We start from the raw sequence: 13,164 nt of genomic DNA on the forward strand, positions 1-13,164 counted from the left end.
CTTGCACGAAACTGATTGCTGACAACGCGTGCTTAGGGCGTGTGACTGCCCACCAATCGATCATGTATTATGTTTGGTATCCTCGAAAGATTGCAATTCTAGCAGCTCGTTCGTGAGGCTAGCGCCCAGTTAAGACGATAGAGGGGGAAACACGAAAGCCCGGAGGCATCCATGCGAGAAACTGTTGAGTAATATGGGGCTACATTTCGTACTTCAGCACTGGGACTGAGGCTCATTAAGGAATTGATTTGAAGACCCTCACTTAGCGCTCGGGTACAGCCTCACAGCGAGTACAGCACCTACACTACCGCAAAGCTAATGGCAGAGATTTGACGATCAGTGCTCCGTTCAGTATGGGCGGCTATTAGTGTCCTTGGGCATTGGGCGTTAACTGCAACGCATTTGGGGGCTAAGGCTGACAGTCCTTTCTAATGATTGGCACTGTCGTGTTATCCCGGCCAGAGAGCACCGGTTTCTACATAGTTTCTTTACTAAATTCTTCAGACGAAGGATCATTCTCTCTCCCCCTTTGAGGGGGAAGAAAGGGGGGGCCAAAAACCTCCACTTTAATGCACACTGTTCGATTGAGCCACAACGTGTAACAGACCTCAAATCCAATCAAGCTTTGCAAAGTGATTTCTGACCCAGGTTATGGTGTCAGCGGTCTTATGTGCTCACTATTGCTAGACCGATGGGGGGGGGGGGGGGGGGGTTTCCCTTGCTTTGATGACTTCGTTAATAAGACTTGTAAGTCTCCGGGATGGTCAGCACCGTTGACCCTCTATTTTTCTTACGGTAGGCTTGCTCCATGCAGGGTCATGTTATCAAACAGAAAAAAAAAATCTCGTTGGTTTCATGGGTGGACAGTGATATGGCTCTAGCTTCAGGGCTCGCTTTTTTCCTGATCAGGATAAATCTCCACGGGTCCAATTGGGCTGTGGAGAGACCTTTCATCCCACCAATCATACGGTCGAAAACGCTCTTGAACAAAGCTCCGATTTTCTGAGTTAAGAGAGAGAAAAGATCAAGAACAGGAATCCGCCAGTATATTGACTGGGGAGGTTTTCTAGGTAAAAGTTGCATGAAGCTACTCTTTCCCCAACATAGGGTTAAGATTAAGGACTTGATGACTCAATATAATTCTAACTTACATCTTAGGCTCCGCCAAACTTGAATTACACATGAACATGGCTTTTAGCCTAGTGATATTATCCCTTGCCCGGTCTGGTATGAGAGGCCCTGGTTCTTTTTTTTTTTTCTTTTTCTTTTTCTTTTTCTTTTTCCTTCAATTTTCCGATTATCTAGTTGTCAGTGATGCAAGAGATGGCTTTAGGGCTCCTATTTAGGTAGGACCTTTAGTAAACTTAAGAGTATACAGCGGCCAACACAGGAGACCAGAAGTATATCGTACCACCTCATGAATACGCTCAATACGCGCGATAATTCACTCGGCCTTTTGGCTTGATTGAGTTCAAATATGCCTTTAGAAACTAATCGAGTTTCGACATGGCCTCCGAAGCACTCTCCGGAAATACCTCCGGCGAACAGGCGGTTATCTCACATAATGTTAGGTGTCTCCAATGTTGTTTCTGGTGAACATGTTGCACGGCAGGTAGCGTCACGGACATGTGAACGAAGGTAACCTACAGAGGATTCATGGATCAGGTTGTACTTGAGCGACAATGATGGCCGTCGCAGAGCTATGGCATTACCTTATGTGGATCAATAATCACATAATTCTGAGGGGTTTCATTGAATCACCACTGCTATCTGCTGACAATGAGCCTCCGAGTGCGCTATCCTTGTATCATATGGTTTACTAAAGGATCGCGACAAGGCAGCCACCGGCATATTACAGGGTGCGAACATTATTTAAACGTCTCTGCTCACCCAGTCTTTTAGACGATAAAATAGCCCGAAGCCATCATTTAGGAGGTTATAATGCCCACTGATTCAATTGAAAAGGATGCTCTGCCTGTCGGTAGAGTGACTGAGCTTACAGAGGTACGCTCAGTAATGTCTATTATTCCAGCAGAATGTTGGCCGTGATGGTGCTAACATACGAAGGCTATTGAGATTGTGCTGAGATACCTTATACCTTTTCTTCGCAGCTCCGAGGACGACTATGATGCACTTACAACAGGAATGCACTTATCAAAGGGATGCTATGCCAATGGTGATAACTTGGACTCCTACCTAACCAATCCTGGTCAACTTCGCGAGCTTCTATCATTGAAACTCCCATCGACAGGACGAGGCATGGAGGACATAGCTTCCTCAACCGCAACCCTACTACAGTATTCAGTCAATACATCATCTCCGGCCTTTATGGATAAACTATGGTCTTCGCCCTCCATTCCAGGAATCGCTTCAGATCTACTCCTGTCTGCGCTTAATGGAAACGACCATGTGTTTCGAGTCTCCCCAGCTCTGACCCTAATAGAGAAACATGTTGCCAAGGAGCTTGCTCAGCTCTTTGGTCTCAGTGGCCCATATTCAGGGGGAGTTAGTGTCCCTGGTGGCGCAGCGGCAAATAATACTGCTCTACTTGTCGCACGGAATGTACGTTTTCCACATCTAAAAGATTTGGGCCTACATGGCACCTCGTTCCCGCGACTCGTAATGTTTGCATCTGAGGCAGCGCATTTTTCAGTGCTCAATGCGGCTCAAATATTGGGTCTAGGGTCACACTACATCAAGAAAATTGCAACGACTGTAGACGGGTGTATGGATCCCATGGCGCTCAAACAGGCACTCGATGTCACGGTAGCTGCAGGAGAGGTCCCACTGTTTGTGTGTGGAACGGCAGGGACAACCGTTCGTGGGGCCTATGACCCTTTAGAGAGCATCGGCAAGCTAGCTCATGAATACAATGCTTGGTTCCACGTCGATGCATGCTGGGGCGGCGCCGCTGCATTCTCCAACAAGCTCAAGTATAAACTAGCAGGCTGCAACTTAGCGGATAGTATCGCATACAATCCGCATAAGCTGTTGGGCGTGCCACAGATATGCTCATTTCTTCTTGGAAGAGATCTGCGTACTTTCTGGTATGCAAACAGCTTAACCGCTGGGTATTTGTTTCATCAGGATGAGAGCCTACCTCCTTCCGAGGGCAGGACTACCACTGCATCTGAGGGCAAGATAATCAACAACCAGGCGCAGGAGCGTTCTTGTCTCAGTTATGATCACACTAATTGGCGCACATCAAAAGCTATTGAAGACGCACCGGATCCCCAAGATGTATACGACCTTGCATCCTTCACTCCTCAATGCGGTCGCCGGCCAGACGCTGTCAAGTTATACTTCCACTGGCGATACTATGGCGCAGAAGGTATCGCAACACAAGTCGAAGGGGCATACGAGGGAGCTAGATACCTCTCTCGTTTGATAGGAAAAGAGCCCTCACTCCGCCTTGTCGGCCATATAGACGTGCCCTGTACGCAAGTCTGTTTCTACTATGTCGGCGCGTCACACAAAACCGTGGAGTCTGCTGAAGAGATGGCCAGACAGAACACATTTTTCACCCGTCTCATCTCCACGGGGCTCCTGAAGCGGGGATGGATGGTGGACTACGCACCTGGATGTGGGAGGAGAGAAGAGCTCGGTGCGTTCTTACGAGTTGCTTGCAACCGCATGACCACTCCTTCTGTCGCGGAGGGCTTGGTCCAGGCCATTTTGGAGGTGATCCATACAGATATAAAGTCTATTCCATCCTCGTACAAATGATTATTTTTTTTGGGCCTTGAAGTCTCGGTCGTCGATAGGATTCAGACGGCTATTATTAGTATAAGACCTTTGGTGGGAACCCTCATGCGGTGATCTGTTCCTCCGTTGTTCTTCTTCGTTTGTTCTGCTTGTTTCAGGGAGGTATCTTGACTAGGGAGCTTCTTCTCATAGGGAGGTATATTTATCTTTTATCTTATTGTTTGATTGACTTAGGTTTAGTCATTACTCTTCCAAGTTGTAGAACATGACTTAGATAGGACACCGTATACCTCAGGCAGGCAATTCCAGTCACGCACGGGAATGGATTGCCCAGTCATGTGCCGGCATGTCCAAAAATGTCCAAACCAAACCAAACCAAACCAAACATTCCCCAAGAGAAGCAAATCAAGTCTTTCTTAGGAATTATTTAGAAGAGCGAACACGCCATGCCATGCCAGGCGGTCGTTCCTTTCCATTCTCAATCTGTTCAGTTCCTTCTTTCGCTCTCTCTCTCTCTCGCTTTTCCTTTCGTTCTTCCTCTCTCTCTTTGTATCTTTGTTTATTTACCTATCAATTGTACACTAAGCGACTTGGCTGCCGTGCTAATCGCATTGAGTGGAACCGCTCCATCGTATCAGATATCAGCCTCTCGCTGTCTCTGGTCCTTGATGAGCTGAAACAAGCCCCGACCATCTGATCAAATCTAATCCTAATTCTGGATATCCCACACCCTCTCTCCTCCCCATTACTAGTGTTTCTGGTTATCGCTGCGGGGGTTAACAACCGGCAAAGCACCACTACTTCCTCCCCGGGATCCCCTGAAAAGCAGTGTCTCCAGGTTCTCCTATGCCCGAGCAATAAAATCTCCGATTCTGTGGGTGCTGAACTTGAATGAAGGTCCGCACCCGGCGCTCTGGCGTCTTGCTACTACGGTCTCTAGTTGCCTTGATGGTCTGACCATGACCCCGAAGTCTCCCACAACACTCGCATTGACCTCCCCCGAAATGGTGTCCCAAGCCCAGATTCTCGACCGCTCCCTCCCCACGCATAGCGCAACATCTTCCGTGTCACGTCATTCTCATGGTGGCCGGCGACATCGCTCGAGTCGTTCCCACCATGGTGGGCTTGCTCACCAACCTCAAAATGATTTCCCCATTTTCACCCATACGGGCGACGTCGAGATCGTCATCCGCGCCGGCGGACAGGAGAAACGGTATCTGTTACATCGGTTGATATTGGCACAATGTTCAGGGTTCTTTGACACAAGTACGCGCGATGAGTGGTCCCGGCAAGCTGCATCAATGCCTCCCAATCCAGATCCTGCGGTTCTGTCCAGAATCAGTGGGGATATTTCCTCTTTGTCCACAGGATCGACGCTGGCTCAGTCAGAGGCGGGGGCAGTATCTTCCTCAGAAAAACGGCGATGGCGATACGAGCTGGATTGGGAAAACAAAGAGGAAGACGAGGAGCCAATACTAGTTCAGAAGGTCGGTTCATTTGTTCCATATCTCGGTCATGTGCTTACGCTCAACGGTAATAGCCTCCGAGCTTTTCTACTGCTTTTGGAAATAACCTGGGACAGTATCCCCCGTCGATGACCAAACCTTCGAGTACACAAGCAGGCTTCATCCGTTCAATGGCGAACCTGGCTGGGATGCAATCAGTCATGCATATACCGCATGCAGATACTGGAAATGCCTCAATAGACCCTACGATTCGCGACTACGATAACCTTTTTCGCCTATTCTACAACCATCCGCCGGCACTAAACAGCGTCAACATCGCGACTGCCTACGCTGAATGCCGGTCCCTTCTTGCGCTAGCCGATATGTACGATGCACTCGGTGTGACGGGACCGCGAGTCGATCACCACCTCCTCGGATTTGGATCACGGCTCTTCAAACAGATCGCCAAATACCCTCCAAGTTATCTTAAATTGGGTTATCTTGCGCGCAGTCGTGTCATCTATTCCGAGGCCCTTATTCACGTTGTCGGCCAATGGCCTGCGGGTCTACCTCACCTGCGGAATGGCGCATATTCTCCTCTCCCGGATACGGTACTGGACATTATCGAGGATAAAGTCGAAGACTTGGAATATATGAAGGCGCGCATTGACTCCAAGCTCTTGCGTCTAACACTCACTACCTCCCGCGGCGAAAGGGTTAGTCCCACAAACGCATATCTCGATTGGTTGGCCGTCTCTCTCTTCCGGCAGTGGCTTGTGGACAGCACCACACCACCTCCGGCGCCAATCCTCAAGAATTCATCCTCGAGTGCCCCGAACACAAGCAGCCATAACCGTCCATCGCAATCCACTACCCATCGGACTCAAGACCACCCATCGGCCGCTTCGAAATCTACAGTCACACCTCTATCCTCCGCACGTGTCTATCGGCTAATTGGCTCGACCTCCACTCAGGCTTATCTAACTCATGATGAACTTAAGAAGTTCCTCAAAGTGCATCCGACCCCTTCATCGGACTCCTTATACTCCCGTGACGTTTTGAAACGTTTCGAACGCAAGATGGACGAAATCAAACGATTAGCTCGCGAAATCGTAAAACCGTTAATGAGAAATTTCCTCGAGCTGGACCTCAAAGGCGGCGAGCTAGACACCAGTTCAAGTAGCCTCCCTTATCTAACCTGCATCAAAGTCGAAGATGAAGACATTCCTTGGCATTGAAACGATTATGACACCTCCACAAGATCTACGACATGGCTTTTACTTTTGATACCCTTTACCTATTTCACGTCACAGCTCCCCTTTATACTCTTATTTTAAATGTCGATTCTAGATATTTACTGATTTGTCTGTGCTCACGACATGATGTTTTTTTTTTTTTTTCTTAACGTGTTACGAAGTTATGAACCTGTCATTTAGGTAGCATTTTGGACTTAACTGTGTTTTATGTTTTGTCTTTTGTCGCTCTGAACGTGCTTCCGTACGGTTTTGTACCGATATTTTTTAATCTAAGGTGGAAGATTATGTTTCTTACAAGAGATCAATGGATCAGAATTATCAGTTTCATGAGTGGTATAGTGTACAATACATCTTATTATATAAACGTACAATCACCACACGTCCGAGATTAAGAAGACTCGCCAACAACCTCCAGATCCATCCAGTTCCTCAACACCTCCGGTACCACAACAACCTTCCGCTTCTCATCCCACCCATGCTCCAGAATAGCCGCCAACACCCTAGGAACTGCCATTGCGGTGCCATTGACTGTATGCGGGAATCGGGAATCCTTAGTAGCTCCCCCGCGTACCCGGGTTCCCAATCGACGACTCTGATAATCCGTACAGGTCGAAGCGGAGGTCACCTCGCCCCATGCAGACTCAAGATCAGTCCCGGAGCGCAGGCGAGAAGGAAAGAGCACCTCGATGTCGCGTTTCCGGGTCGCACTGGCGCCCAGGTCTGTCGAGGGCATTTCCAGGACTCGACAGGGGAGATTGAGGGACGTCAGAATCTCAGTTTGGATAGAGAGGAGCTCGTTAAAGAGATCGTCCGATGTGGGTACGCCTTTCCCTCCGACTTCAGTAGACTCCGACGAAACATTATCGGCCCACCCGAACATCTCTACCTTGGTGAACTCATGCACCCTGTATAAGCCCTTGGTGTCGACACCACGGGATCCCGCCTCAGCCCGATAACACCGACTCGGCCCGACCAGTTTGAGCGGAAGATTCGCTGCGTCGATGTCGCGCCCGGCGTACATCGCCGCGAGAGGAATCTCGGCAGTACCCGCCAGTGACCGCTGCGGCTTGCTCTTGTCTTTCTCGCTCTGCTCGATCGCCCATATCTGCTGTTCATTGTGTTGGTCGCGAGGCTGGAAGCCGCACGCTTCGGCGATGTAGGAATACACGATCGATGGGGGCGACACGGGCTTCCAGCCGCGTTTCCGGGCCACGCTCAACGCGTACTGGATCAGCGCTTGCTCTAGCAGGGCGCCCTCGTTGGTGAGGAAATACCATCCCCAGCCGGTGGTGGTAGCAGAGCTGGTGAAATCGATGAGGCCCAGCTCAGTGCCGATCGAGACATGGGAGCGGCTGGGGTCCGGACGAGCGATCCACTCGGGCGGCGACTGGGGGTCAAAATTGAGGTATTCGATGAGTCTAGGATCGTTTCCGACCGGGGTTTCGGGGGAGGATAAGTTGGGCAGGGAGAGAGCTAGGCGGTTGATTTCTTCCGTGCAGGTTGTCTTGCGCGTGGTCATCTCTTGCGACTCGTCTTTCAGCTTCTGGGCCTCCGATCGGAGGGCTGTTAGCTCTTCCTGGGAAGAGTTGTTTTCGCCATTTCCTTGGCGGGCGGACGCTGCGAGCTTCCCGATGGCTCTTTCTAGTTGTTTGATTCGGGAGCGGGGGGTCTTGAGGTCTTGGTCGAGGCGGCGGGCCTCTTCGGAGAGGGCTTGGATTTGAAATGGGTAGTCGGCGTGAGATGGGTAATTGCGGTCGACGCTGTTCTTGGAGTAGAGCTCGGCGTTTTGGCGGATGTGTTTGACGTCTGGGGTTGGCTTCGGGGCGGTCGCGGGACGTAGAGCTTCGGCGCGATGGGTGGCGGAGGAGAAGGTGCGTCGCGTCAATGGCCTTGTCAGCCTGCAATTGAGGCAGACGTAGGGTGTCCTTGAGGACACCATTGAGAAGGGAGTGGTGGGCAGATGAGTAGTAGAGGAAAAGGAAAAGTGAGAGAGTGAGAGGGTGGACTGACACTCTTGCCCAAAAAAAAAGATGTGGAGTTGCGCACTTTTCCCCTTTGGGAGTTGGTCACTGATCGACTCTATAAAACTAATATGATCATCCCATCCTTCTTCAAATCCTTATAAATCCCTAAATCTTTGGTCTTTGTTCCATGCAGTACCATTTTAGTCATAGCCTCTCAGTCTGAAGCCCTAGTTAATATTTCCACGTATGAATGCATGTGCAAGAATGTATCACTCTTTCCATGATCTCCCACTGTCGAAGCAAAAACTAAATGCAAAAAAACAAACAGCATAAAACCAGGCGATTATCATATCCTCATAATTCATATACCCTCGTTATCACATTCACAGGCCCAACTTATGTTTCTTGACCCTTGACCCAACACCCGAGATAACCAGGACTGCGCCCACAATCACAGCCCACAGGGGGATCGACAGTACAGCCAAGTTAAAGGTCGTCCGCGTGGCGGCAGCGACAGTAGCGAGTTCCAGAACGAGCAAGACATATCCCGATAGACGGTGGTACTTGTAGAGCCTTTTACCATTGTCCTCGCTTCCCAAGACCTTCACCGGGATGAAGTACTGAATGACTCCCCCGGTGGCCTGCACAATGATTAGAATATAGGTAACCAGGCCCATCACTCCGTGGGGTGATGTGAAGCGTTGATGGTTGCCTTTGTTGACTTCAATGACGATCAAAGCGGTAATGAAGGCGGCCACACTGACGGCTTGGATGGCGTAATGGATGCGCGTTCCTTTGAGCTTTTGCTGGGGCGTCACGGTAGGTTGCAGGATGAGTGCAGCCTGGACTTGAAGGAGGAGCCCAAATGAATTAAGGAGCTTCGATCGTCAGGTCGCATATTTGATTTTTGATAAGCTTGGAAAAGGTTGGACTCACCGGATGAGCAGAGAAGAGCATCAGCTCATGGGAGAAGATTCCTGACCAAACGAGGATGGCAATCTATAGTTTACCAAGTCAATGATTCATCGTTGAATATTCAGGTCCAAGCTTACAATCCATATGCCAAACTGCGCCAGGCTGGCCGTACCTAGGACCAAAGATTGTTAACTAAGGCAAATTTCGCGAAAGAGAAAGGAGGCGCTCTAACCGGTAAACAGGTTATAGAGAATATAGTCACTCTCCCTTTGGACGACGTCACCCCGTCTACCCAAGAGTGGCTCATCTTCTCGGGCCTCGATAGTTTGGGGATGTTCTTGGGGAATTCCGGTGGCAGAAGCCATGATATTTACCAAGGAAAGCTTATGGCAGAAAAGACGGCTGTTGAAGGCTAACAATATTTACAGGTAAGATGTAAGAAGAAGAAAGAAGAAGGGGGGAGAGGGGAAGAAGAAGCAACATAGTAGAAGTAGCTGTTGTAGTAATGACGAATTCGAGGCGCTCAATTGGCAATTGAAGTGGGGCTGGTGGAAGTCAAGGTAGCACTAGAGCTAAAAGTACCCTCGACGCTTAACAGCCACCCACTAAACCCAAGGTACCTTCCGTTTTGGTAGTACTTCATTAAATGTCATCACCTTCCTTAGTATACCCTAACCGCCGTCTCAACCTTCAGTAACGATCCTTATCCTTCGTCAAACAATTTCGGCAATCCCCATCACATCGACGGCAGAAGCGTTCCGGCAAGTGCTCGTTTATACATCCCCCTTCCTCTCCTGCGGTAACACCCCTGCCACCACCCGAACCCTCTAGCTCCGTCCGATAGCGTGCACTGATAACTGCAGCTTGCACCTCCGGATTCATAGATTCATATTCAATGTTACCGGCCTCTTTTTCCTCTTTCTGCTCTCCGGATTGCTGTGTGTGATCGTTGAGTATTGTTTTCTCCCCATCCTGGCTGATAAGCAGGACCTTCTCGTCGAAGTGAACGTCCTTTGCGCGGTTCATGATCAAGAGAGTCCCACGCCTATCCTTCAGAAGAGTACCAGCCGCCATCTTATCAGTATTAGTGGCTTTGGATGTATATATGTTGTGTTTCTACACAGTATGCAGTGTATAGGTGTAAGCGAAAGAAACAAAGGCAAGTAAAAGGACGAATAAGAAACGCTTGAGCAAACTTTCTGGAGTCCATGAAGGCTTGGATAGTAAACTGACTCTACAGGCTTTATATACATGCTCAGACAAAGGCCTTGTTCAAGTGCAGCAAACCTTACCTGCTTCACTTTGTCCCCCAAGATGACAAAGGAAATCACCGCGACGTGGTATATACCTATTCCCCTATGCACTAAAAGGCGCAAGAACCCCAGCAGTGGTAGTGAAAATCCTTGTACTCATGCGATGCAGAACAAGCAGAGGCCGATAAGTACATACTGGGGATTCACGGCAGGTTTATGCCCAAGGCAACGTAATTACTGCACTTTCCTTGCCAGATCCTGGTTGACCAACAACAACCTCCGCCCCAAGGCTCTGCTGGTCTAGATCCATCACGATATTGAACAATGTAGAAGTGCGCACTGTTTGGTGAACATCAGGGTCCCCAGGTGAGCAAATGGAATGTGGCGTATAGCAGGTGTCGGAGAAGATGTGCTCTCGCAGTAAGGTAGGCGTGATCAAGTTTCCTTGGATACCGTTATCAGCCAGCTCGTGAGCAAGCTGTCCAACTCGTTCTAAACGGAGAGGTGAACTCTTGGACCACGAGGGTTCTGTCACATTCCTATTCTCAATAAAGTGATTGGTATGCATAATCATGCCATATTCATCCTCCTTAAGATGCACGTCTCCTAAGGGAGAGAGTTCCAGGCCAAGTGATGCCGTTCTGTCAGCAATCAGAATGTGTTGACTCGAAGCAACACCTCCCAGGAATGAGATAGACCGCAATGCACTTTCAACGGAAGTACTCTCTAAACATAAGCGCAGAGCTACATGGATCGGAAGCTTGGAGCTAATGCATGGTCGTGCCTTTATAGCGTTGAGGCACGCCCCGACTCCATTATTATTGAATCCGATCTTGCCTATGATGCCTGCCTGTTTCGAGTGAGTTAGGTCGATAAGTGGACGCTTTAAGGTAGTGCAACCTACCTCAGTGATCATGTAGATTCTCGGCTTCCCAGACAACTCAATGTCCATCAAGGCTAGATTCTCTTGAATGTTAGCGGTCCAATCCCAGTTCTGCGCCAATACTCTCGCGTCGTCATTCTTCTTCCACGAGAGACTTGTGCATCCATCTGAGAAGCTTCCAAATGATATTTCACTTCGACAGTTCAACGCTACAATATCTAGAGTATCCACTCCGGCCCCCTCGGCTATTCCCTGCATCTCAGCATATAGCTCAGGCGTTTTTTGTTCCAGGGAAGCTCTGAACTCCTCTGCAAGTTGAAGGACAGTGGGCCAATTCATTTTTGTATTGTACTCAAAGATTTCCTCATAGATGCGTATTTGGGACTTAATCTGCTTCTGGAGGCGGTGGCCATGTTCAAGACCGATCTGCTTGGCTGTTATATAACTATCACTCTTGAAAATAGTGGGTAGAAGATGCCCATCCTACCTCCTTGGGAGAACCCCTGAGGACTAGCTTAGGGAGCTCTGGGGCTTCAAAATGCATGATGAGGGTGAGTGAGGCTAGTGGAAATGCGAATGTATGGGGTTCTTATCCATGAAGAGAAACCTAGGAACGATCCTTAACTTATAGTGGGACCACCCCCTCATTTCCGGCAACCTTGTTCCGAGCCATGAATAATAGTTACTTGGTTGCAAGGGGTTGAGTTCTAGTGGTGAGTTAACTATCAGTCTAGTTCTATGATACTATGAGGTAAGTTAGTCGTGACAAGGGTCACGTTGCTTCATCCCTAAGGCACAGCACATCCTATATAAATACCTTAACATGAAGCTTCCAGCCCACCACCACAATCACCAATCCACACAGCCCACCCCATCCTCAAACCCACAAATTCCCACCATAGCCAAAGCCCAACATGAAGTCTCATACAATCATCTCCTCTCCAATCCCTATTCTGTAAAAACACACCGATATGCGGGGTATCCCTCCACCGACCCTCAGGCCGCCACTGGACGGATCTGAGGCCCATATATCCCGGCTCCTTATTCTGCAAGGAATGATCTAGACCGGATCCAGCGTCCTGGAGAACCCGTGCGGGTCTATCCTGGGGGATTCAGGGCCAGTTCATGCACTGCGCTTGTCCGCGTCGATAGGTCTAGATGATTCGAAGTCTCTGCGGCCGAAACTGTTGCGAGGAGTGTTGTCGCGGTTGTTGGGGCATGCTATTCTGTTTCGGGATTGCCTGTGGATTGTGTCGGGGGTAGGGGAAGGTCTGATTTTATTTGAGGCCGGTTAGTTGAGTAGGTTGCACTTTTGGTTTTTTGTATTCTGCGGATTTGATCTGATCGATTCTGCTCAACTTAAGGAAGGATTAGCTGTAAATGTACATGAAAATGCATCCTACCGATACAACTCTGTGTCTGCAGGAAATGGTAGGGGATAAGGTTGCAACATCATAGGATACGGAGTCTCAGGATCGCACCATTGATAGTGTTCTATGAAGAGCAACAAGATGAGCCATGCGATTATTCAAGTGCACAGTATATGACATCATTCATGACCTTGGGCGATAGTGCTAAAGGCTGTGGCCCAAGAGCGGGTGCTGTGCGATTGTCGAAAGGGTGGATGGTGTTGAGAACTGTACCCCAAGCTGACACAATGTAACTTCGACGGCCGAGTAGCGATTCGCTGGACGTCGTACTCTAGTGATCTCAAAACATCGTAGCATGTTACACTTATGACGA

At 49.2% G+C, this 13,164-nt stretch overlaps 6 protein-coding genes across 6 annotated transcripts; 2 read left to right on the forward strand and 4 right to left on the reverse strand.

Moving 5' to 3' along the window:
- Positions 1–1,941: 1,941 nt before the first annotated feature.
- On the forward strand, positions 1,942–3,726 carry BDW43DRAFT_311757 (pyridoxal phosphate-dependent decarboxylase family protein; the record flags this gene model as incomplete). Its single annotated transcript, XM_032047245.1, has 2 exons — positions 1,942–2,004; positions 2,068–3,726. The coding sequence occupies 2 exons, from the start codon at positions 1,942–1,944 to the stop codon at positions 3,724–3,726; spliced, it is 1,722 nt and encodes a 573-aa protein (XP_031899514.1).
- A 383-nt stretch (positions 3,727–4,109) lies between these two features.
- BDW43DRAFT_278259 (uncharacterized protein) lies at positions 4,110–6,707 on the forward strand. The gene is made up of 2 exons (XM_032042148.1): positions 4,110–5,192; positions 5,246–6,707. Exons 1-2 carry the CDS (start codon positions 4,665–4,667, stop codon positions 6,386–6,388), a joined length of 1,671 nt encoding a protein of 556 aa, XP_031899515.1. The 5' UTR covers positions 4,110–4,664; the 3' UTR covers positions 6,389–6,707.
- A 4-nt stretch (positions 6,708–6,711) lies between these two features.
- Positions 6,712–8,433, reverse strand: BDW43DRAFT_278260 (putative serine--tRNA ligase DIA4). Its single transcript, XM_032042149.1, has one exon. It carries the CDS (start codon positions 8,343–8,345, stop codon positions 6,795–6,797), a length of 1,551 nt encoding a protein of 516 aa, XP_031899516.1. The 5' UTR covers positions 8,346–8,433; the 3' UTR covers positions 6,712–6,794.
- BDW43DRAFT_278261 (cytochrome b561 domain-containing protein) lies at positions 8,434–9,776 on the reverse strand. Its single transcript, XM_032042150.1, has 4 exons — positions 9,518–9,776; positions 9,423–9,457; positions 9,307–9,369; positions 8,434–9,248 (listed from the first exon to the last, which is right to left on the reverse strand). Exons 1-4 carry the CDS (start codon positions 9,648–9,650, stop codon positions 8,754–8,756), a joined length of 726 nt encoding a protein of 241 aa, XP_031899517.1. The 5' UTR covers positions 9,651–9,776; the 3' UTR covers positions 8,434–8,753.
- A 199-nt stretch (positions 9,777–9,975) lies between these two features.
- Positions 9,976–10,359, reverse strand: BDW43DRAFT_311761 (uncharacterized protein; the record flags this gene model as incomplete). Its single annotated transcript, XM_032047246.1, has 1 exon — positions 9,976–10,359. The coding sequence occupies one exon, from the start codon at positions 10,357–10,359 to the stop codon at positions 9,976–9,978; it is 384 nt and encodes a 127-aa protein (XP_031899518.1).
- A 196-nt stretch (positions 10,360–10,555) lies between these two features.
- On the reverse strand, positions 10,556–12,004 carry BDW43DRAFT_101212 (putative acyl-CoA:6-aminopenicillanic-acid-acyltransferase). The gene is made up of 3 exons (XM_032037757.1): positions 11,909–12,004; positions 11,443–11,847; positions 10,556–11,388 (listed from the first exon to the last, which is right to left on the reverse strand). The coding sequence occupies exons 1-3, from the start codon at positions 11,963–11,965 to the stop codon at positions 10,753–10,755; spliced, it is 1,098 nt and encodes a 365-aa protein (XP_031899519.1). The 5' UTR covers positions 11,966–12,004; the 3' UTR covers positions 10,556–10,752.
- Positions 12,005–13,164: the final 1,160 nt, after the last annotated feature.

This window comes from Aspergillus alliaceus, assembly GCF_009176365.1.
Source record: "Aspergillus alliaceus strain CBS 536.65 unplaced genomic scaffold BDW43scaffold_26, whole genome shotgun sequence".
Classification (NCBI taxonomy): Eukaryota; Fungi; Ascomycota; class Eurotiomycetes; order Eurotiales; family Aspergillaceae; genus Aspergillus; species Aspergillus alliaceus.

Bases quoted from the DNA above. Each gene is read 5' to 3' on its own strand.
- BDW43DRAFT_278259 (XM_032042148.1), top strand. From the start codon at position 4,665: ATGACCCCGAAGTCTCCCACAACACTCGCATTGACCTCCCCCGAAATG. The intron at 5,193-5,245 runs GTCGGTTCATTT...CAACGGTAATAG, and splicing joins AGCCAATACTAGTTCAGAAG to CCTCCGAGCTTTTCTACTGC.
- BDW43DRAFT_278260 (XM_032042149.1), bottom strand. From the start codon at position 8,345: ATGGTGTCCTCAAGGACACCCTACGTCTGCCTCAATTGCAGGCTGACA.
- BDW43DRAFT_278261 (XM_032042150.1), bottom strand. From the start codon at position 9,650: ATGGCTTCTGCCACCGGAATTCCCCAAGAACATCCCCAAACTATCGAG. The intron at 9,458-9,517 runs GTTAGAGCGCCT...CTTTGGTCCTAG, and splicing joins TCTCTATAACCTGTTTACCG to GTACGGCCAGCCTGGCGCAG. The intron at 9,370-9,422 runs GTAAGCTTGGAC...GGTAAACTATAG, and splicing joins CGCAGTTTGGCATATGGATT to ATTGCCATCCTCGTTTGGTC.
- BDW43DRAFT_101212 (XM_032037757.1), bottom strand. From the start codon at position 11,965: ATGCATTTTGAAGCCCCAGAGCTCCCTAAGCTAGTCCTCAGGGGTTCT. The intron at 11,848-11,908 runs GTAGGATGGGCA...ACAGCCAAGCAG, and splicing joins TCAGGGGTTCTCCCAAGGAG to ATCGGTCTTGAACATGGCCA. The intron at 11,389-11,442 runs GTAGGTTGCACT...CACTCGAAACAG, and splicing joins GAATCTACATGATCACTGAG to GCAGGCATCATAGGCAAGAT.